This window comes from Eucyclogobius newberryi, unplaced genomic scaffold, assembly GCF_026437365.1.
Source record: "Eucyclogobius newberryi isolate DKJ021-1_F unplaced genomic scaffold, fEucNew1.0.hap1 SCAF_12, whole genome shotgun sequence".
NCBI classification, from domain to species: Eukaryota; Metazoa; Chordata; class Actinopteri; order Gobiiformes; family Gobiidae; genus Eucyclogobius; species Eucyclogobius newberryi.
The window spans coordinates 2,962,738-2,986,606 of NW_027315746.1; the positions used below are offsets into that span (position 1 = coordinate 2,962,738).

The window sequence follows — 23,869 nt, forward strand, 5'->3', positions numbered from 1 at the left end:
TGACACTATAAGCACTGACACTATAAACACTGACACTATACACACTATAAACACTGACACTATAAGCACTGACACTATAAACACTGACACTATAAACACTGACACTATAAACACTATAAACACTGACACTATAAACACTATAAACACTGACACTATAAACACTATAAACACTGACACTATAACACTGACACTATAAACACTGACACTATAAACACTGACACTATAAACACTGACACTATAACACTGACACTATAAACACTGACACTATAAACACTATAAACACTGACACTATAAACACTATAAACACTGACACTATAAACACTGACACTATAAACACTGACACTATAAACACTATAAACACTGACACTATAACACTGACACTATAAACACTATAAACACTGACACTATAACACTGACACTATAAACACTGACACTATAAACACTGACAACATAAACACTGACAACATAAACACTGACACTATAACACTGACACTATAAACACTGACACTATAACACTATAAACACTGACACTATAAGCACTGACACTATAAACACTGACACTATAACACTATAAACACTGACACTATAAACACTGACACTATAACACTGACACTATAAACACTGACACTATAAACACTGACAACATAAACACTGACACTATAACACTGACACTATAAGCACTGACACTATAACACTATAAACACTGACACTATAAACACTATAAACACTGACACTATAACACTGACACTATACACACTGACACTATAACACTGACACTATAAGCACTGACACTATAAACACTGACACTATAACACTGACACTATAAGCACTGACACTATAACACTATAAACACTGACACTATAAACACTATAAACACTGACACTATAACACTGACACTATAAACACTGACAACATAAACACTGACACTATAAACACTGACACTATAACACTGACACTATAAACACTGACACTATAACACTGACACTATAAACACTGACACTATAACACTGACACTATAACACTGACACTATAAACACTGACACTATAACACTGACACTATAAACACTGACACTATAACACTATAAACACTGACACTATAACACTGACACTATAACACTGACACTATAACACTGACACTATAAACACTGACACTATAACACTGACACTATAAACACTGACACTTTAACACTATAAACACTGACACTATAAACACTGACACTATAAACACTGACACTATAAGCACTGACACTATAAACACTGACACTATAAACACTGACACTATAAACACTGACACTATAAGCACTGACACTATAAACACTGACACTATAAACACTGACACTATAACACTGACACTATAAACACTGACACTATAAACACTGACACTATAAACACTGACACTATAAACACTATAAACACTGACACCATAACACTAACACTATAAACACTATAAACACTGACACTATAACACTGACACTATAAACACTGACACTATAAACACTGACACTATAAACACTACAAACACTGACACTATAAACACTACAAACACTGACACTATAAACACTGACACTATAAACACTACAAACACTGACACTATAAACACTGACACTATAACACTGACACTATAAACACTATAAACACTGACACTATAAACACTGACACTATAAACACTGACACTATAAACACTGACACTATAAACACTATAAACACTGACACTATAACACTGACACTATAAACACTATAAACACTGACACTATAAACACTGACACTATAAACACTATAAACACTGACACTATAAACACTGACACTATAAACACTATAAACACTGACACTATAAACACTATAAACACTGTTACTATAACACTGACACTATAACACTGACACTATAAACACTGACACTATAAACACTGACACTATAAACACTATAAACACTATAAACACTGACACTATAACACTGACACTATAAACACTGACACTATAACACTGACACTATAAACACTGACACTATAACACTGACACTATAAACACTGACACTATAAACACTGACACTATAAACACTATAAACACTGACACTATAACACTGACACTATAAACACTATAAACACTGACACTATAAACACTGACACTATAAACACTATAAACACTGACACTATAAACACTGACACTATAAACACTGACACTATAAACACTATAAACACTGACACTATAAACACTATAAACACTGTTACTATAACACTGACACTATAACACTGACACTATAAACACTGACACTATAAACACTGACACTATAAACACTATAAACACTATAAACACTGACACTATAACACTGACACTATAAACACTGACACTATAACACTGACACTATAAACACTGACACTATAAACACTATAAACACTGACACTATAAACACTGACACTATAAACACTATAAACACTGACACTATAAACACTGACACTATAAACACTATAAACACTGACACTATAAACACTATAAACACTGTTACTATAACACTGACACTATAACACTGACACTATAAACACTGACACTATAAACACTGACACTATAAACACTATAAACACTGACACTATAACACTGACACTATAAACACTGACACTATAAACACTATAAACACTGACACTATAACACTGACACTATAAACACTGACACTATAAACACTATAAACACTGACACTATAACACTGACACTATAAACACTATAAACACTGACACTATAAACACTATAAAAACTGACACTATAACACTGACACTATAAACACTGACACTATAAACACTATAAACACTGACACTATAACACTGACACTATAAACACTGATTTGGACCCGGAGACTACAACTACAACAACAAGAACAACTCAGACTCAGAAAAAAGTTGTATTGCCATTGTCAATGAACAGAATTCACAAACAGGAAGTTGCTTTTGGTGATTCGGTGCAACATGAAACAATGAACAATGAAAAAAACAACCTCTAAGTCAAAAAGCGTGTGATGTGAAAAAGGGAAAAACAATAAATGTGAGCTTTTCTCTCTCTGGCTGAGCGTGTGACCTGATCCTTTTAAAGAAGAATCACTCTCTCCAAAAAGACTATTCTATTTGAGATCTCTTTTAAAAAAGCATATAGGTGAAAACCATTCAGCTGTTCAATCTGTAAAAAAGCTGTTCTGTGGGATTATTATGTCACCATTCAGCTGTTATATGGGCATTATCACATCACCATTCAGCTGTTCTGTGTGCATTATCACATCACCATTCAGCTGTTATGTGGGCATTATCACGTCACCATTCAGCTATTATGTGGGCATTATTACGTCACCATTCGGCTGTTCTGTGGGCAGTATCACGTCACCATTCAGCTGTACCGTGGGCATTATTACGTCTCCATTCAGCTGTTCTGTGGGCATTATTACGTCTCCATTCAGCTGTCTGTGGGCATTATTACGTCACCATTCAGCTGTTCTGCGGGCACTATTACATCACCATTCGGCTGTGGGCATTATTGCATCACCATTCGGCTGTTCTGTGAGCAGTATTAAGATAAGATTAGCCTTTATTGTCCACACAATGGGGAAATTTTGGTGTTGCAACACAAAGTAGATACAGAAGTAAAAGAACATAACTTATAGGAAGCTCTTAAAAACACTTTTAATAGAAAAACTCTTATAAACAAAATTCTTAAAGACAAAACCTCTCATATTCTTAATAAGGAATAGAAAGAAAAAATAAAAATAACATAAGACAAAAATAATAATAATAAAGTGGCAAAGGTAACCACTCTTATTTACAGCAGTTTTATGTGCATGAATATGACATTATTGCACATGAATATGACATTATTGCACATGAATATGACATTATTGCACATGGGTATGACAGTGTTTGTTATAAAGTCTGACAGCAGCAGAAGGAAAGACGTGTGAAACGTCTCCTTCACAGCGAGGGTGGATCAGTCACTGAAGCTGCTCTCCAGAGCGGACAGAGTGTCCTGCAGGGGACAGAGTGTCCTGCAGGGGACAGAGTGTCCTGCAGGGGGCGACACTCATGGTCCAGCATAGATGTGAATCTAGCCATCTCCTGTCCCCCACCTCCTGCACCGAGTCCAGAGCACAGCCCAGGACGGAGCTGGACTTCTTGATGACTCTGTCCAGCTTCCTCCTCTCCCTCTCTGTGATGCTGCTGCTCCAGCAGGCCACACCTACAGGAGCTGATGCACCACAGAGTCAGAGAAGGTCTTCAGGAGTGACCCTGTCAGGAGTGGCCCTGTCAGGAGTGGCCCTTGTCACTCCAAAAGACCTGAGTCTCCTCAGGAGGTAGAGCTGACTCTGGCTCTTCCTGTACAGTCTGTGTTATGAGTCCAGTCCAGTTTGTGGTTCAGATGAACACCAGGTCCTTGTATGAGTCACTCTCTCAATGTCCCGTCCCTGGATGTTCACTGGTGAGGGGGGCGTGGCCTCTGCGGAAGTCCACCACCATCTCCTTGGTCTTGCCCGCGTTGATGAGGAGGTGGTTCCGCTGACACCAGTCCACAAAGTTCTGCTCCAGTCCTCTGTACTCCACATCATCGTCATCCATTCAGCTGTTCTGTGTGCAGTATTACATCACCATTCAGCTGTTCTGTGTGCAGTATTACATCACCTTTCGGCTGTTCTGTGGGCATTACCACATCACCATTCGGCTGTTCTGTGGGCATTATTACATCACATCATTGACAAAACTCTAATCTCAGAAGACTCTAAACAAAGAGACACCATTCAGCTGAACAGGGCGTGGCAGACGCTTTTCTGTTTTTACAGCGCTTCAAAAGGAGATAAAAGATGAACTGATACGAAACACAGCTGTTTAGTGTCGATATCTAGAGTTCACGTGAAATAAAAAACTGACAAAGAAAAATTAAATAAAGTTTGTTCAGATTCATGTAAAAGTCATAATAATAAACATATTAACATTTGACCAAAAATGTTCCCAGTTTGACCATTTCATACTGTTACTTCCTGGTTTTACATGAGCAGCTACATGTGACAGAACTGTTACCTAGCAACCACACAGCTGGCCCAGAATCCATATAAATTACACAACAGTTATAGTTTGACAAATGAGAATACTTGACGGTTTGAACTGTCTTAAAAATGTGTCCTTTGCGTGTAAATTGTCCCTGCATTTTTTTATGTAATGACGCTTAAAAATGATAAATATTTACTATGTACTAACCCACTGACTTAGTTTTATATATATAGTAGAACCTGTGGTAAATATTTATCATAGTTTTACTTCTGTTAAGTTGCCGTTTGTGAAGACATTTTTTTAAAGCTGAGTCCCTCTGTGATGTCATCAGTGTGCGACACAGAGACAGTTTAAACTATGGTTGGACTAAATAAAGGTGTTTTATGGTGTTATTGTGTCAGATCAGAACTGTTGTGTCATTTATGTTGAGTTTGCCTCTTGTTTACAGTCTGGTTGCTATGGTAACCGCTGTGGAATTACCTCTGTCATATCTGCCGCTCACATCCAACCAAGAAGTACAACTATAAACTTTACAAAAATGGTTCAAACTGGGGACAAACGGTCAAAATGTTTGATCAAATCTGACATATAAATGTGTTCTCTACATGTTAGTGAAATGTGTGGTAAAACCTGTCATGTGCCCTTTAAGTTTGTATTTTAAACATGTATAAACATAATTGAGGAGTAAAGTGTTTTTTTTTCCTTCCTTTTTTCAATAGCACAAGGCTCACCTAAGCTTTACAAACTGTATTAATCAATAATTTAAAAAAAGAAAAGAAAAAACAACAAAAAACAACCCAAAACTGTTCCGTAAATATATGACGTCATGTACGTGCGACGAAACAGACGTCAGCTTTACTTATCTAAACCTTACATTTTACGCGTTGTATTAACTTGACCGCGGGAGGATGTTTATTACATGTATCCCACGTTAGTCGCAAGAGTTCATTAAAATAAAATAAAATAAAATAAAATAAATAAATAGCCCCAAACGCGGTCACGTGTCCATCCGGCGTCCCCAGCTGGAGCGGTCACGTGGGCGCCATGCTCCCGTTGCCTAACCACTTTCTTTTTTTTGTTTTTTTTTGGCCGCAGCTCCTCGAGTCGAACTCCCGCACAAACACCGGGCTTTAGAAACACCGGGCTCCCGTGCGCGCATCACCGGGCACCGCGGGCACAGACACACGCGGAGGAGGCGACTTCACGGCCCGGTAAAACGTTTGAGGCGAAGCGCGAGACGTTTGACCGCGTTTTGTCGCGTGCCTGCGGCGGACTCACGTAAGACCTGTTCTTACATTGTGCTTTTTTAAATTCAATTTATTTTTTTGTTTTTTTGACATAGACGTAATAATATTTAGTTTGTCCTGCTGTCGAGAATGACACTTTAAAGTATTATTATTATTATTTATCTTGTGCCATTTTTAAAAAAGTAAAAAAAAAAAAAGACTTATGCAACCTGAACCTTTTTAACCTTGTTCCATCCGCGTTTTCGCATCATTATTGTACTTTTTTGTATTTGATTGATTCATTTATGTTTGAAATAATCCTGTTTTGAGTCAGGAAATGCTGACTTCTGCAGTTTTGAAGAGGAAGTCAATGGAACCGTCTAATATTTAAGTCTTCTGACAGTTTACAGTGACCAAAGTGTGAATTGACGATCTATTTAGGTTTTTTATTGACGAACTGTAAAACACGGGCTGCACAATTTATCCAAAAAAAAAAAAAAAAGTCGATATCGCTGCAGACCAATATATTTAGTCCTCAAACTGACACAAATGTACAGTTTTTGAAAGGAAAAGTGTTGAAAACGGCAGAGGTTTGTCACCATCTTTCTTATTAGGTCTTGATTAGTCGTGATTTAGTCTCAGTTTTGCCTCTTTTAAGTTTTATTTTGAGTTTGACTAACGTATTAAGGCATAAACTTATCTTATTTAGTTTTATTGTAACTGTATTATTGCGTAAAACGGTATAATAACGCACGTCGGTGTCCAAACTTTGACAGAGAATTGAAGAATCTACATGAGGTGTGACAAATGTAATGATTAAGTATCATTATCATCATCAATAATAATAAAAAGTTGCACAAGTCGTGACGGAAAACGAATAATATTCCCAGGCCAGTGTGAATTAGATTTGAGATTTATGTTTCAGAATTCCGAATTTAAACACAAATTAGCTTTAACTTTGGACAGAAAAAGACTGAAAAATGAACCGTTACACCAAGAATCAACGTTTGTAGATAATAATCGTGACTAATCCAGTGTTTAAAACAATCTTTCGCTGTTTAAATATTAATAATAGATTGAAATACAGTCACTAAATGGCCTTTCATGACAAAAAACAGTGGTATTATTAAAGGAAAATGTCTTATAAATGAATAACAGTTTGTATTTTGTGTCATTTATCCACTTTTCATGTTCATATCCTGATTCTAGAAGCCTTTAGTCGCCACATTTTCACATTTATTTACATTTATCTGCTAAATAATGTGTTGTAAGTGTCTGAATGTTCAACGTAAATGATGGTTTGACTTGCTTTGAACCCTGAAGACGAAACCCGTGGATAAAAGCTCGTTCCTGGCCCGGTTGGCGACGCTCGGTGACATGTTCGGAGCTGTGGTGGTCGGGCTCGGAGTGGCCGGCTCCGTCAGGGTCCGGGACATGTTGGCCCCGTTGCCCGGCAGCGCGGCGGAGAAGCTCGCCCTCAAAGGATTCGTCTCCAGGTGAGCGCGGCGCCGCAGTGTGGACGGGTGACTCGGGGCGATTCTGGGACGGTTCAGAGCGATGATTCTGGGGCGGTTCCGGGCGATGATTCTGGGGCGGTTCAGGGCGGTTTTGGGGCGGTTCAAGGAGATTCTGGGCGATTCAGTGGCGGTTCAGGGCGATGATTCTGGGGCGGTTCAGGGCGATGATTCTGGGGCGGTTCAGGGCGATTCTGGGCGGTTCGGTGGCGGTTCAGGGCGGTTCAGGGAGATTCAGGGTGGTTTTATGAAAATAGCATTTAATTATTATCAACTCATTATAGTTTAGAAAAGGACAAATTTCCAGATTGTTCCGCACCATGACGTCACAAAAGTTTATAATTCATATATTATTATTATCATTAGACACTTAAACTTGCCACAAATTGGACTTTTTGTGAAGCTAAATGTCATTTTAAGACTAGAAAATATAACAGAAAAGCAAAGTTCTAAATTGTTGTTTATTTGTTATAAAGACTTAAAATCATCATTTGAACCTTTTGTAAATCGACCGTTTCACTTAATTTTGCCTCTATCCCGTGAACATTTGAAAGTGGTTTAATGTTCCCGTTGTGAGCACCGTTTCCACGACGTCCGAGCGCTCAAAGCTGTGATGGCGTGTTCTGAACCGCTGCCCTGTTGCGCCCCCTTGTGCCCAGGAGGACTCTGGAGCAGGGCGGCGTGGAGCAGGTTTCCGTGTCCGACGCCCTGAGCAGAGATGACATCGCCGCCGCCTTCGTGTGCACGGAGAACGAGTCGCACGAGGAGACGGTCAGGTACGGCCCCGCCCCTTTTTAAAGGAAACGCATTCTGCCGCGTTTGTGCTGTATTTACTGTCCTTTAACCCGTCTCCTGTTCTTTTACTTCAGCGTTTTGTGTTTTAGAACTTAAAATAATGAGAAAAGCACACGCGACTTTCTCTCTGTCAGGCGTTCCTAAATTAGAATTTATTTCAGCGCTCCATCTACTGGCAGCAGAGGGAATTACCATGATATAATTTTAAAGTACCTTATTTTCCGGACTATAAATTGCACCTTTTTTCATAGTTTTGGCCAGGGTGCGACTTATACTCCAGAGCGACTTATATGTGATATCATTAGTTATTTTCACACTGACAACCACAAGAGGGCGCTCTAGGCTCTAAGCGACGCAGAAGAAGAATCTGCACTTCCTCTTCCTCTGGAGTTTGTGGAGTTGTTTAGAAGTGACACAGAGGAAGAAGAATTCAATGGATTTAGTGATTTGGGGTAAAACTGATGCTTTGCTAAACTTGTTAGCATGTTCTTTATGCTATAGTTATCTGAAAAACTGTTCATATGTTACGTTAACATACCAGACACTTACCACAGTTCTGTCTGTGCCTCATGTAGCTGAAGGTGTTAGCGTTAGCATACGTCATGTAGCTGAAGGTGTTAGCATATGTTCTGTAGCTGAAGGTGTTAGCGTTAGCATACGTCATGTAGCTGAAGGTGTTAGCGTTAGCATACGTCATGTAGCTGAAGGTGTTAGCGTTAGCATACGTCATGTAGCTGAAGGTGTTAGCGTTAGCATACGTCATGTAGCTGAAGGTGTTAGCGTTAGCATACGTCATGTAGCTGAAGGTGTTAGCGTTAGCATACGTCATGTAGCTGAAGGTGTTAGCATTAGCATACGTACACCTATTCACCATGTTCTCTCGTCTGTTATTATTTTAAACTGCATTTACAGAGGAAATGTCTGTTCTTGGTCCTGGATTTTAACAAATACATTTCCCAAAAAATGCGATTTATATATGTTTTTTTTCTTCTCTATTATGCATTTTTTTGGCTGGTGGGACTTATACTCCGGTAAATACAGTCATTTCCGCTCACTTTTCCAGTCTGTTGTGTTGTTTGGACGTGTGGGAAGGGCGTCCGGCGTCAGAATCTGCTACAAATACAAAGCCACCTCTAAACTGTGTCGTTGGTTAAATGTACGTTGTGGGCGTGGTTGCAGGCAGTTCCTGGAGGCGGGGAAGCACGTGTGCGTGGAGTATCCCATGACCCTGAACTACAAGGCGGCCGTCGACCTCTGGGACCTGGCTGAGGAGAAAGGTGAAGCGCTTTACGGTGTACGGCCACTAGAGGGCGATAAAAGGCCTTTAATCTACATGTGTTTATAATGAAGTTCTTTATTTTTAAATTGTTGTTTTCCTGTCCAGTTAGATTTTAGAGTTTAACTTTAAAAAAACAGCTTGAGAAAATATATAGACTATACATAATTGTTTTAAGAAGAGCAAGGCGGGGCTGGGGGCGGGGCTGGAGGCGGGGCTCATTGCGTTTTGCTCTGCTGATGTGTTGTGTGAGTGCATTCAGAGCCGCACTGTGGAGTAAAGTGAGGCGTGTCCTATCGCCGGGACGCCTCCTGGCTCCGCCCCTCAGCTCCAGCCGCCTCCCCCTCGCAGGACCTAACTCTGACTAATGCGGGGCTGTTCTTCTGCAGGGGTGGTCTTACACGAGGAGCACATCGAGCTGCTCACGGCCGATTTCAAATGGCTGAAGGAGAAAGTGGAAGGACAGAAGCTGCAGGAGGGAACTCTGCATTTCACTGGTGAGAATTGAACGTGTCCGGCCGCCTCCAGCTGACTGACCTCTGACCTCTGTGTGGCAGGAGGGAGCCTGAAACCTCGCTTTGGCTTCCTGGCCTTCAGCGGCATCGCGCGGCTCACGTGGCTCGTGGAGCTGTTCGGAGAGCTGAGCGTGAACAAAGCCACTTTAGAGGACGACCAGAGCAACGGCTACAGCAAGATGACGGCCCACCTGCTGACGGCGGACCACAGGTGACCCCCCCCCGCGTGTCCCCGCCCCCGCAAGACCCACATAGTGACCCCCCCTGAATGACTCACATAGTGACCCGCCCCCACGTGACCTGCCCCCCCGCGTGACGCACAAACATGACCACAAGAGGCTCTTTCTAAAATAATCATTTAAAGTTCACAAGGCCCACTCCAGTCGCCCGCTCCGGTCGCGCTCTCCGTTCGCGCTCTCCGTTCGCGCTCTCCGTTCGCGCTCTCCTGTCGCGCTCTCCGTTCGCGCTCTCCGGTCGCGCTCTCCGTTCGCGCTCTCCGTTCGCGCTCTCCGTTCGCGCTCTCCGTTCGCGCTCTCCTGTCGCGCTCTCCTGTCGCGCTCTCCGTTCGCGCTCTCCTGTCGCGCTCTCCGTTCGCGCTCTCCGTTCGCGCTCTCCGTTCGCGCTCTCCTGTCGCGCTCTCCGTTCGCGCTCTCCGGTCGCGCTCTCCGTTCGCGCTCTCCGTTCGCGCTCTCCGTTCGCGCTCTCCGTTCGCGCTCTCCTGTCGCGCTCTCCGTTCGCGCTCTCCTGTCGCGCTCTCCGTTCGCGCTCTCCGTTCGCGCTCTCCGTTCGCGCTCTCCGTTCGCGCTCTCCGGTCGCGCCCACTCCGGTCGCACTCTCCGGTCGCGCTCTCCGGTCGCGCTCTCCGGTCGCGCACTTCGTTTTGTGATATACAGTTGGAATCAGAATCAGACATAGCGTTGCCGTGGTAACGAGCTGGTCCCTTAAACGTCTAAAGCGCTGGTGTTTCCTGGTCCTCCCGGTGCAGGCCCCTGACGTGGATCGAGGAGCGCGGGCCGGGCCTGCCCAGGGCCAAGAACGTCCACTTCAAGTTTGACTCCTTCACGCTGACCGAGGTCCCGGCTCCGGCCAGCAGGGGCGCCGTGGGGCTCTTCATGCAGGACTTGGTGTTGTTCGGGGCGAAGCTGGAGGGACACGTTCCCCGGGCGACGCTGCAGACGGAGAAGACCAGGATCCTGCACTGCCTGAGTCTGGCCCAGAGGATCCAGGACCTGTGCCAGGAGTGACCGCCTTCAACAGCCTTTACTTTAGATTTACTATTTAACCAGGACTAAAGAGAGACTAAACCAGGACTAAAGAGAGATTAAACCAGGACTAAACCAAGACTAAAGAGAGATTAAACCAGGACTAAAGAGAGATTAAACCAGGACTAAACCAAGACTAAAGAGAGACTAAACCAGGACTAAAGAGAGATTAAACCAGGAGTAAACCAAGACTAAAGAGAGACTAAACCAGGACTAAAGAGAGATTAAACCAGGAGTAAACCAGGACTAAAGAGAGACTAAACCAGGACTAAAGAGAGACTAAACCAGGACTAAAGAGAGATTAAACCAAGACTAAAGCGAGACTGAACCAGGACTAAAGCGAGACTGAACCAGGACTAAAGAGAGACTGAACCAGGACTAAAGAGAGACTAAACCAGGACTGAAGAGAGACTAAACCGGGACTAAAAAACGGGACTAAAAACCAGGACTAAACCAGGACTAAACCAGGACTAAACCAGGACTAAACCAGGACTAAACCAGGACTAAACCAGGACTAAACCAGGACGATACAAAAAATAAATCACCATTTGTTCATTTTTTTTTCTCATTAATCAATCTTGATTTTCAATTAAAGTTGATAAAAAATATGTAAAATTGTCTTTAGTTATAAATTCATGACTTTTAATCTGAGCCGTTTAACACAACAATATTTGTTATTTATTATTTCTTCAAGTCTGATTTCCACTCCAAACCACTCGACACTCTAAAATATGACTGAAGGAGTCACACACGAGTGACACATTTAACATATTTAACATAATCACATGTTTTCTGACAATAACTTGAAACTACGTTTTATGAATGTATTTTTATTTGTTTTGTTTTTTTTAACCAATGAAAACTATTAAATCGTTACTCATAAATGTGTCTGTTGCATTTATTTGATTGAACGTTAAAAGTACATTTAAACATAATTGATGACATCACACTGGGAAATTACCCAGCAAACACTGGGCCAAAACTCATTTATTTCCACTTTTTTAAAAGTCTTTAGTGTTTTCACGGCAGAAACTTGCAGAAAACTCCCAAACCCCTGTGTTTTTTTGAGTTGAATATTTAATATATTTTAGTTTATCAAAACATCAGTCTTTAAAAACAGGTTTATTTAATATATTTTAGTTTATCAAAACATCAGTCTTTAAAAACAGGTTTGCAGAGTAAGAAGGTTATTTTGTGTTTATATTACGATTTATTTTTTTTGACATTGAATTTTATTTTTTTGACATCGAATCTAGTAAAAATATTCATTTTATATGAATACGATTACATTTTTTCTCTTTAAATTTGATGTAAAAAAAAAATGTATGTAAAAAAAATTAATTAGTTCAATGTAAAAAAAAAATACGATGTAAAAATTTTTTAATTCGATGTCAATTTTCTTTTTTTTTAATAAAACACAAAATACCCTTCATAGGCAGAGACGTGTCTAAAATGACATAGGATAAAACCCGGATAATTCTGACATAACTAATAATAATTGAGATAATATGTATTTGTATATTAAAAAAAGTTAATTCTATCTTCTATTTTTAACCGTTTTTAACAGTTTGTTTGGTCAGACATTGTTAAAACTGCTTTACATGCAAACAAATGACTTCAGTCTGGCCAAATATGTGTGTTTAACTAAATGAAATAGTGTTCTTTATTTTTTCCAAATATATATATTTTCATACAATGATCTTCCTCGACAAAGTGGCTCGAAATGAAAATAAATAATACTTCATTTTGACATTACGTTCATTTTATTTGTTCTATTTATTTATTTATATGAATACACCGAAAGCTTTAAAAACTACTATATTGCTAAATAGAAATTGCATAAAGTAAGAAAGAAAGCAATATCTTACGGCGCGCGTGACGTCATCTGAACGCGCCGCGCTCTCGTCGCCGAACAGGAAAGTAAACAAAGGGCAAACGTGTCAAATATTTAATTCGAAATAAAATGAGACGCTTTTACCACGAGGCCATGACGCAAACTGTATTTATTTATCTGTAGACCATGAATCTGTAAATCTATAAAGTGTAACATAATCGTGAGTTTATTCTGACACATTTGGGACTCTTCTTGACATTGGAAAGATGCGGATTTCTACTAAAAAACTCCAAGAACTCGCAATATTCACGACTGTGGTGACGGGGGCCGGCGTGGGGACCATGTACTACCTACTGCAAAGTGAGTATGACCTCATCGCCCTCGTCACAGCGCGCCTTTCCAGGGAGCTTACCTTACATCTACCAATAAAGACAGAACTATAACTTTCCTGCATTTTTGATCAGTCAATTTATCTGATAAAGACCAAGACTAACGCGGGGAAAGCTCGTGTGTGAATAAAGCCAAAGAACTGCCAGTACCGCTGCTCGTTTCCATGGTTACGCTGTGCAGTTAAAGTGCCTATGACAGGTTCTGCTGTTTTTCTAATTCTGACTTAGTTTGGTGTTAAATAACCTGTGGTAAATGTTTATCACAGTTTTACTTCCGTTAAGTTTCAGTTTGTGAAGATATTGTGAAAAATAAAAGTTTAAAGTGACAGGAAGTGGAGCTGAATCCCTCTGTGATGTCATCAGTGTGCGACACAGAGACAGTTTAAACCATGGTTGGACTAAATAAAGGTGTTTTATGGTCTTATTGTGTGTCAGATCAGAACTGTTGTGTCATTTATGTGGAGTTTGGCTCTTGTTTATGGTCTGGTTGCTATGGAAACAGCTGTGGAATCACCTCTACACGTGTCACATTTGTGCTCGCGTCCAACCAGGAAGTACAAATATAAACTTTACTGGGGACAAACCGGCAAAATGTTTCGTAAAATCCATCCATCCATCCATCCATCTTCTGCCGCTTTATCCGGGGCCGGGTCGCGGGGGCAGCAGTCTGAGCAGGGACTCCCAGACTTCCTTCTCCCCAGACACTTCCTCTAACTCCTCCGGGGGGATCCCGAGGCGTTCCCAGGCCAGCCGAGAGACATAGTCTCTCCAGCGTGTCCTGGGTCTTCCCCGGGGCCTCTTCCCGGTGGGACATGCCTGAAACACCTCCCGAGGGAGGCGCCCAGGAGGCATCCGGAACAGATGCCCGAGCCACCTCAGCTGGCTCCTCTCGACGTGGAGGAGCAGCGGCTCTACTCCGAGCTCCCCCCGTGTGGCCGAGCTCCTCACCTTATCTCTAAGGGAGCGCCCAGCCACACGGCGGAGGAAACTCATTTCGACCGCTTGTATCCGCGATCTTGTTCTTTCGGTCACTACCCAAAGCTCATGACCATAGGTGAGGGTAGGAACGTAGACCGACCGGTAAATAGAGAGCTTTGCCTTTCGGCTCAGCTCCCTCTTTACCACAACGGTCCGATGCAGCGACTGCATCACTGCAGCCGCTGCACCGATCCGCCTGTCGATCTCACGCTCCATCCTTCCCTCACTCGTGAACAAGACCCCGAGATACTTGAACTCCTCCACTTGGGGCATGGACACCCCACCCACCTGGAGAGGGCAAGCCACCTTTTTCCGGTCGAGAACCATGGCCTCGGATTTGGAGGTGCTGATTCTCATCCCAGCCGCTTCACACTCGGCTGCAAACCGTCCCAGTGCATGTTGCAGGTCCGGGTTTGATGGAGCCATCAGGACAACATCGTCTGCAAACAGCAGAGATGAGATCCTGTGGTCCCCAAACCGGACCCCCTCCAACCCCTGACTGCGCCTAGAAATTCTGTCCATAAAAATTATGAACAGAACCGGTGACACAGGGCAGCCCTGGCGGAGTCCAACATGCACTGGGAACAGGTCTGACTTACTGCCGGCAATGCGAACACAGCTCCTGCTCCGGTCATACAGGGACCGGACAGCCCTGAGCAAAGGGCCCCGGACCCCGTACTCCCGGAGCACCCCCCAAAGGACACCCCGAGGGACACGGTCGAAAGCCTTCTCCAGATCCACAAAGCACATGTGGACTGGTTGGGCAAACTCCCATGAACCCTCGAGCACCCGATGGAGGGTATAGAGCTGGTCCAGTGTTCCACGACCGGGACGAAAACCACTCTGCTCCTCCTGAATCCGAGGTTCGACTATCGGTCGGATTCTCCTCTCCAGTCCCTTGGAATAGACCTTACCCGGGAGGCTGAGGAGTGTGATCCCTCTGTAGTTGGAACACACCCTCCGGTCCCCCTTCTTAAATAGAGGGACCACCACCCCGGTCTGCCAGTCCAGAGGCACGGTCCCCGAACGCCACGCGATGTTGCAGAGACGTGTCAACCAAGACAGTCCTACAACATCCAGATACTTTAGGTACTCAGGGCGGATCTCATCCACCCCCGGAGCCCTGCCACCGAGGAGTTTGCGAACAACCTCAGTGACTTCAGCTTGGGTGATGGATGAGCCAGCCTCCGAGTCCCCGGTCTCTACTTCCTCTTCGGAAGACGTGACTGAGGGATTAAGGAGATCCTCAAAGTATTCCTTCCACCGTCCGACGACATCCCCAGTCGAGGTCAGCAGGCCTCCACCCGCACCGTAAACGGTGTTTGTGAGACACTGCTTCCCCTTCCTGAGGCGCCGGACGGTTTGCCAGAATTTCTTTGGTGCCGACCGATAGTCTTCCTCCATGGCCTCCCCGAACTCCTCCCAGGCCCGGGTTTTTGCCTCTGCGACAGCACGAGCCGCGGCTCGCTTGGCCTGCCGATACCCGTCGATGACCTCCGGAGACCTACAAGCCAGAGTGGCCTGATAGGCCTCCTTCTTCAGTCTGACGGCATCCCTTACTTCCGGTGTCCACCACCGGGTTCGGGGGTTGCCGCCACGACAGGCACCGGAGACCTTGCGACCACAGCTCCGAGCAGCCGCATCAACAATGGAGGCGGAGAACATGGTCCACTCGGACTCAATGTCCCCAGCCTCCCCCGGGACATGGGAGAAGCTCTCCCGGAGGTGCGAGTTGAATACCCTACTGACAGAGGGCTCCACTAGACGTTCCCAACAGACCCTCACAATGCGCTTGGGTCTGCCAAGTCTGTCTGGCTTCCTCCTCCGCCAGCGGATCCAACTCACCACCAGGTGGTGATCGGTTGACAACTCTGCCCCTCTCTTCACCCGAGTGTCCAAGACACGCGGCCGGAGGTCTGATGACACGACAACAAAGTCGATCATTGACCTCCGGCCTAGGGTGTCCTGGTGCCACGTGCACTGATGGACACCCTTGTGCTTGAACATGGTGTTCGTTATGGACAATCCGTGGCTAGCACAGAAGTCCAATAACTGAACACCGCTCGGGTTCAGATCGGGGAAGCCGTTCTTCCCGATCACCCCTCTCCAGGTGTCACTGTCATTGCCCACGTGGGCGTTGAAGTCCCCCAGTAGAACAACGGAGTCCCCGGTCGGTGCACTGTCCAGTACCCCTCCCAAGGACTCCAAGAAGGCCGGGTACTCTGCACTGCTGTTCGGCCCGTAGGCCGCCACAACAGTGAGAGACCTGTCCCCCACCCGAAGGCGGAGGGACGCGACCCTCTCGTTCACCGGGGTAAACTCCAACACGTGGCGGCTGAGCTGAGGGGCTATCAGCAAGCCCACACCAGCCCGCCGCCTCTCCCCGCGGGCAACACCAGAGAAGTGGAGCGTCCAGCCCCTCTCGAGGAGATGGGTTCCAGAGCCCAAACTGTGCGTGGAGGTGAGGCCGACTATATCTAGTCGGTATCGCTCAACCTCCCGCACAAGCTCAGGCTCTTTCCCCCCCAGCGAGGTGACATTCCATGTCCCCAGAGTTAGTCTCTGTGTCTGGAGATCTGGTCGCCGAGGCCCCTGCCATCGACTGCCGCCCAGATCTCTCTGCACCGGCCCCTTATGGATCCTCCTGCGGGTGGTGGGCCCACGGGAGGGCGGCCCCACGTCGCTCTTTCGGGCTGTGCCCGGCCGGGCCCCGTGGGGTAAGACCCGGCCACCAGGCGCTCGCCATGGAGCACCCATCCCAGGCCTGGCTCCAGGATGGGGCCCCGGTGACGCCGATCCGGGCGACGTGAACTGCCTTGATTGTGTCGTCGTCATAAGAGGCTTCTGAACCGATCTTTGTCTGACCCGTCACCTAGGACCTGTTTGCCTTGGGAGACCCTACCAGGGGCATGAAGCCCCCGACAACATAGCTCCCGGGATCATTCGGGCACTCAAACCCCTCCACCACGTTAAGGTGTCGGTTCAAGGAGGAGATGTTTCGTAAAATGTGAAATATAATCACGTTCTCTGCGTTAGATCCCGGAATGTTCTGGAACTGAATCGTTCTGGCAATTTACTTTTATATTTTATCCGTGTTTATTTGTTTATTTGGCGGGGACAATGCGTCAGACACAGTTACGACGCAACATTTGAAAGAAATACGTGCTGCTCGAGCGCACGGAGAACAGTGTGTCGCAATAATGATGTAGTAACTTGTATTTCCACATATTAACGGGAAATGTTGAGCCATTACATGTCACAATTAAAAATATAAATAAAAAATCGCATATGACATTCTAAGTTGTAAGTATGTCCATAAATCATGTTCAGAAAGAGATAATAGAGGAAAGTCAAAAGGCATTTTCTGGGCGAAACTGTTTTTAGTCACGCAAAGAAAATATTTTAAAACGCAATTTATTCAGAGCAACAACAATAAAAGTCAAGTCTTAAGGGATAAAACGTTTGAACGGTTTTGAAAATGTGCGGAATTTGAAAATGGAGTTTATGGTTCTACAACTGCGACTCTAAAAAACCCGACATGTACTGTAGCTCCTCAGTAACAACGCTGCACACGGATCTCGAGTACTGACGCATTTATTAACCTTTTTGCCGTAAAACGCCAACGAATAATAATAATAATAATAATAATAATCTTAACAAATATACAATTTCTAAGAAACAAAAAATTAACTTAATCATGAACTATTTTATGACATTTACATGTACGTTAAAAAGTTTCAAAAAAGGAAATATTGTGATTGTGACTTTTCTGACAATAAAGCTTCAACAAATCTATTTAAAGACACATTTTAACACATTTTTGTTGAATTGACATAATATCGTTTGAATATTGTTGTTTCTTTGCTCAGAGAAAATGTGTAAATGTTCAGTTTTGTCAAAATTCCCGTAACGTAATCGTGATATTGACGTATCTAGATGATTAAGTCGGTCGATAATCGTGATTGTTTAGGTCACGATATAATTGAAAAGACTAAAACATGACAATTGTGTTACATTTTTAGGAGAAACATTACTTCAATTTATAAAAAGTGACAAGTTTCAGACTAAATGAGGTCTTTTTTTAGTTCAGTTAAAATAAATGTGACATTTTTTTTTTGCTTTCTGCTCAGCCTTTCCTCAAACACTTAATTAATCATTCAGAAAGTTCAATTTCTTAAAGCAGATCGTGTATCGAGGAGGGAAATGTAGTTATGAAGTTATGATTTTCTCTGATTTTATTGTCACAATATCAAATTTATTCACGATTATTGTGAGAAAAACATAATTTTCTGTTGTTCTCGTGGTCTGACATATATTTTTGTTCATTATTAACTTAAATTTGAAAAAAAACCAGCCGGATTAGAAGTTCTTAACATTTCGCCCTATTTTTTGGGAGACGATGGATTGAACTAAAAAGGCTTAATTTTGCTTCACGATTATTATTTTTCAGTTCTCACGATTATATTGTGACCTGAGCAATCACAATTATCAATTAACCCAATAATCGTTAAACCACAATGTTTATTCTCACAATAATCGTCACGGTAACATTTGACCTGGTGACGTCGCTAGCCGTGTGGTGAACCGCGTGCTGTGCTAACGCCGTCGCGCGTCTCGATCGATGTGTTTCAGAGCGGTTCTCGGGGTCCGAGTACCACCGGCTGGCTCTGCAGAAGCTGGAGGCGTGTTCTCTGGCCATGGAGAGTCTCGGAGCTCCGCCTCTCAAAGTCTACAACCTGCGACTGACCGACCGACAGAACCAGGTGGACCAGCACTGGGCTCAGGTACAGGGGGAGGAGCTAGGTGAAGGAGGAGGAGCTGGGTGAAGGAGGAGGAGCTAGGTAAAGGAGGAGGAGCTATGTAAAGGGGGAGAAGCTAGGTGAAGGAGGAGGAGCTTGGTAAAGGAGGAGGAGCTATGTAAAGGGGGAGAAGCTAGGTGAAGGAGGAGGAGCTTGGTAAAGGAGGAGGAGCTATGTTAAGGGGGAGAAGCTAGGTAAAGGAGGAGGAGCTTGGTAAAGGAGGAGGAGCTAGGTAAAGGGAGGAGCTAGGTAAAGGAGGAGGAGCTTGTAAAGGAGGAGGAGCTTGGTAAAGGAGGAGGAGCTAGGTAAAGGAGGAGGAGCTTGGTAAAGGAGAAGGAGCTAAGCAAAGGAGGAGCTAGGTGAAGGAGGAGAAGCTAAGTAAAGGAAGAAGAGCTACCTCGTTTATTTAGACACAAATTAAATAGAATTAAATAAAATACTTTTTGGTTTAAATAAAACAAATAAAGGTTAAATAAAATAAATAAAGGTTAAATAATATAAATAAAGGTGAAATAAAAGTTCAATAAAGGTTAAATAAAATAAATAAAAGTTCAATAAAAGTTCAATAACGTGTTAAATAAAAGTTAAATAAAGGTTAAATAAAATAAATGAAGGTTAAATAAAAGTTAAATAAAGGTTAAATAAAATAAATAAAGGTTAAATAATATAAATAAAGGTTAAATAAAATAAATAAAAGTTCAATACAAGTTCAATAAAGTGTTAAATAAAAGTTAAATAAAGGTTAAATAAAATAAATAAAGGTTAAATAAAATAAATAAAGGTTAAATAATATAAATAAAGGTGAAATAAAAGTTCAATAAAGTGTTAAATAAAAGTTAAATAAAGGTTAAATAAAATAAATAAAGGTTAAATAAAATAAATAAAAGTTCAATAAAAGTTAAATAAAGTGTTAAATAAAAGTTAAATAAAGGTTAAATAAAATAAATAAAGGTTAAATAAAATAAATAAAAGTTCAATAAAAGTTAAATAAAGTGTTAAATAAAAGTTAAATTAAGGTTAAATAAAATAAATAAATGCACAGATCAGGGATGTGACAAAAACATTAAAGAAGCTTTTATTTGGCAGGATTTGTGTCAACAAATGTACCACATTGACCTTAACTAAAAGACTTTGAAACGTACAAGTATCACACATTTGGGAATAAAAGTGCAGCACCTCGTCAAACAACGAGTCCCTCTTTGTTTGTTTGTTTGTTTGTTGTTAGACAGACGCAATTAACTTAACTCAGTAATTGCAGACAATCGAACCACAAACGGGTCCAAACTTGTGCCATTTTGACCCAGATCAAGATCCCGGTGAGAGGCTCAAAGAGCGGAGGATACGTGTACGCCTCATCACGGAGAGACGCCGCCGACAACAGGTCAGAGCCCACACTGCATGATGTCACCGGGTGGTCGAACCAACACTGCATGATGTCACCGGGTGGTCGAACCAACACTGCATGATGTCACCGGGTGGTCGAACCAACACTGCATGATGTCACCGGGTGGTCGAACCAACACTGCATGATGTCACCGGGTGGTCGAACCAACACTGCATGATGTCACCGGGTGGTCGAACCACACTGCATGATGTCACCGGGTGGTCGAACCAACACTGCATGATGTCACCGGGTGGTCGAACCAACACTGCATGATGTCACCGGGTGGTCGAACCAACACTGCATGATGTCACCGGGTGGTCGAACCACACTGCATGATGTCACCGGGTGGTCGAACCACACTGCATGATGTCACCGGGTGGTCGAACCAACACTGCATGATGTCACCGGGTGGTCGAACCAACACTGCATGATGTCACCGGGTGGTCGAACCACACTGCATGATGTCACCGGGTGGTCGAACCACACTGCATGATGTCACCGGGTGGTCGAACCACACTGCATGATGTCACCGGGTGGTCGAACCACACTGCATGATGTCACCGGGTGGTCGAACCAACACTGCATGATGTCACCGGGTGGTCGAACCACACTGCATGATGTCACCGGGTGGTCGAACCACACTGCATGATGTCACCGGGTGGTCGGCGGTCACCAGACTCACACACACGAGGACTTTAAGAACACGAGTCAGTCTGATGTTCTTCTGGGCTCAATGTTCACCTTTCATTTGCACCTTTTCAGTACGTTAACGATGTAGAGGATCAATCGACTCATTATTGAGAAGAATTTCTGTGTTTTTTAGTTTAATTTATTGTTTTCTTCCTCCACGATGTCGTTCATTCAGAAAAGAGGTCTGCTGTGTGTGTTTCTAGTGCGTCATTTCAGTCGATCTTTGTGTTTCCACGTTAGCCTGTCAGAACAAGATAAGACGAGATAAGGTTCAGAGGTCAAACGAGGGGGAAGCGTTGCAGCAGCGTTGCCGTGGCGAGCGTTGCCGTGGCGAGCGTGTTCTCGCGGCAGGGCATCTGGAATGATCTGATGTGTGTGTGTGTGTGTCCTCTTCGCAGGTGGAGTTTGAAACAGGCCGTTCTGAAGCTGCGAGAGGGACAGATCATCGACCTCCTGAACGAAAAGGCCCAAACAGACGAGGCTTTAGAGGGCGGAGAGTGGGACTGACACGCAATAAAGTCTGTTTACCTACGCAACGTGTTTGTGTTTGTGTCACATGTTTATGACTTCAGAGTGTTTGTGTTTGTATAAATGCACACAAGGCTCAAACTGAGTTTAGACCTGGTTTGGACCTGGTTTAGACCTGGTTTAGACCTGGTTTGAACCTGGTTTAGACCTGGTTTAGTCCTGGTTTGGACCTGGGTTAGACCTGGTTTGGACCTGGTTTAGACCTGGTTTAGTCCTGGTTTAGTCCTGGTTTAGACCTGGTTTGAACCTGGTTTAGACCTGGTTTAGACCTGGTTTAGTCCTGGTTTAGACCTGGTTTAGACCTGGTTTGAACCTGGTTTAGACCTGGTTTGAACCTGGTTTAGACCTGGTTTGAACCTGGTTTAGACCTGGTTTGAACCTGGTTTAGACCTGGTTTGGACCTGGTTTAGACCTGGTTTAGTCCTGGTTTAGACCTGGTTTAGACCTGGTTTGGACCTGGTTTAGTCCTGGTTTAGACCTGGTTTAGTCCTGGTTTAGACCTGGTTTAGACCTGGTTTAGTCCTGGTTTAGACCTGGTTTAGTCCTGGTTTAGACCTGGTTTAGTCCTGGTTTAGACCTGGTTTAGACCTGGTTTAGACCTGGTTTAGACCTGGTTTAGTCCTGGTTTGGACCTGGTTCAGTCCTGGTTCAGTCCTGGTTTAGTCCTGGTTTAGTCCTGGTTTAGACCTGGTTTAGACCTGGTTTAGTCCTGGTTTGGACCTGGTTTATACCTGGTTCAGTCCTGGTTCAGTCCTGGTTTAGTCCTGGTTTAGACCTGGTTTATACCTGGTTCAGTCCTGGTTCAGTCCTGGTTCAGTCCTGGTTTAGTCCTGGTTTAGACCTGGTTTAGACCTGGTTTAGACCTGGTTCAGTCCTGGTTTAGTCCTGGTTTAGTCCTGGTTTAGACCTGGTTTAGACCTGGTTTAGACCTGGTTTAGTCCTGGTTTAGACCTGGTTTAGTCCTGGTTTAGTCCTGGTTTAGTCCTGGTTTAGTCCTGGTTTAGACCTGGTTTAGTCCTGGTTTAGACCTGGTTTAGACCTGGTTTGAACCTGGTTTAGACCTGGTTTGGACCTGGTTTAGACCTGGTTTGAACCTGGTTTAGACCTGGTTTAGACCTGGTTTAGTCCTGGTTTAGACCTGGTTTAGACCTGGTTTGGACCTGGTTTGGACCTGGTTTAGTCCTGGTTTAGTCCTGGTTTGGACCTGGTTTAGACCTGGTTTAGACCTGGTTTAGTCCTGGTTTAGACCTGGTTTAGTCCTGGTTTAGTCCTGGTTTGGACCTGGTTCAGTCCTGGTTTAGTCCTGGTTTAGACCTGGTTTAGACCTGGTTTAGACCTGGTTTAGTCCTGGTTTAGACCTGGTTTAGTCCTGGTTTAGACCTGGTTTAGACCTGGTTTAGACCTGGTTTAGACCTGGTTTAGTCCTGGTTTAGACCTGGTTTAGTCCTGGTTTAGACCTGGTTTAGACCTGGTTTAGACCTGGTTTAGTCCTGGTTTAGACCTGGTTTAGTCCTGGTTTAGACCTGGTTTAGACCTGGTTTAGACCTGGTTTAGACCTGGTTTAGTCCTGGTTCAGTCCTGGTTTAGTCCTGGTTTAGACCTGGTTTAGTCCTGGTTTAGACCTGGTTTAGACCTGGTTTAGACCTGGTTTAGTCCTGGTTTAGACC

The 23,869-nt window shown here is 43.6% G+C and overlaps 2 protein-coding genes across 2 annotated transcripts; both read left to right on the forward strand.

Moving 5' to 3' along the window:
• The first annotated feature begins 6,118 nt into the window (after positions 1–6,118).
• blvra (biliverdin reductase A) lies at positions 6,119–11,924 on the forward strand. The gene is made up of 7 exons (XM_072440598.1): positions 6,119–6,290; positions 7,562–7,734; positions 8,412–8,528; positions 9,727–9,824; positions 10,213–10,320; positions 10,381–10,549; positions 11,324–11,924. The coding sequence occupies exons 2-7, from the start codon at positions 7,616–7,618 to the stop codon at positions 11,580–11,582; spliced, it is 870 nt and encodes a 289-aa protein (XP_072296699.1). The 5' UTR covers positions 6,119–6,290; positions 7,562–7,615; the 3' UTR covers positions 11,583–11,924.
• Positions 11,925–13,486: 1,562 nt separating this feature from the next.
• Positions 13,487–22,203, forward strand: coa1 (cytochrome C oxidase assembly factor 1). The gene is made up of 4 exons (XM_072440305.1): positions 13,487–13,794; positions 19,434–19,585; positions 20,905–20,981; positions 22,073–22,203. Exons 1-4 carry the CDS (start codon positions 13,701–13,703, stop codon positions 22,179–22,181), a joined length of 432 nt encoding a protein of 143 aa, XP_072296406.1. The 5' UTR covers positions 13,487–13,700; the 3' UTR covers positions 22,182–22,203.
• Positions 22,204–23,869: the final 1,666 nt, after the last annotated feature.

What these genes read in the sequence shown, in the direction of transcription:
- blvra (XM_072440598.1), top strand. Translation starts at nt 7,616, where the DNA reads ATGTTCGGAGCTGTGGTGGTCGGGCTCGGAGTGGCCGGCTCCGTCAGG. An exon ending in TCGCACGAGGAGACGGTCAG is followed by an intron (nt 8,529 to 9,726) that starts GTACGGCCCCGC and finishes GCGTGGTTGCAG; the next exon opens with GCAGTTCCTGGAGGCGGGGA. An exon ending in GGGAACTCTGCATTTCACTG is followed by an intron (nt 10,321 to 10,380) that starts GTGAGAATTGAA and finishes TCTGTGTGGCAG; the next exon opens with GAGGGAGCCTGAAACCTCGC.
- coa1 (XM_072440305.1), top strand. Translation starts at nt 13,701, where the DNA reads ATGCGGATTTCTACTAAAAAACTCCAAGAACTCGCAATATTCACGACT. An exon ending in CATGTACTACCTACTGCAAA is followed by an intron (nt 13,795 to 19,433) that starts GTGAGTATGACC and finishes GATGTGTTTCAG; the next exon opens with AGCGGTTCTCGGGGTCCGAG. An exon ending in TGGACCAGCACTGGGCTCAG is followed by an intron (nt 19,586 to 20,904) that starts GTACAGGGGGAG and finishes ATTTTGACCCAG; the next exon opens with ATCAAGATCCCGGTGAGAGG.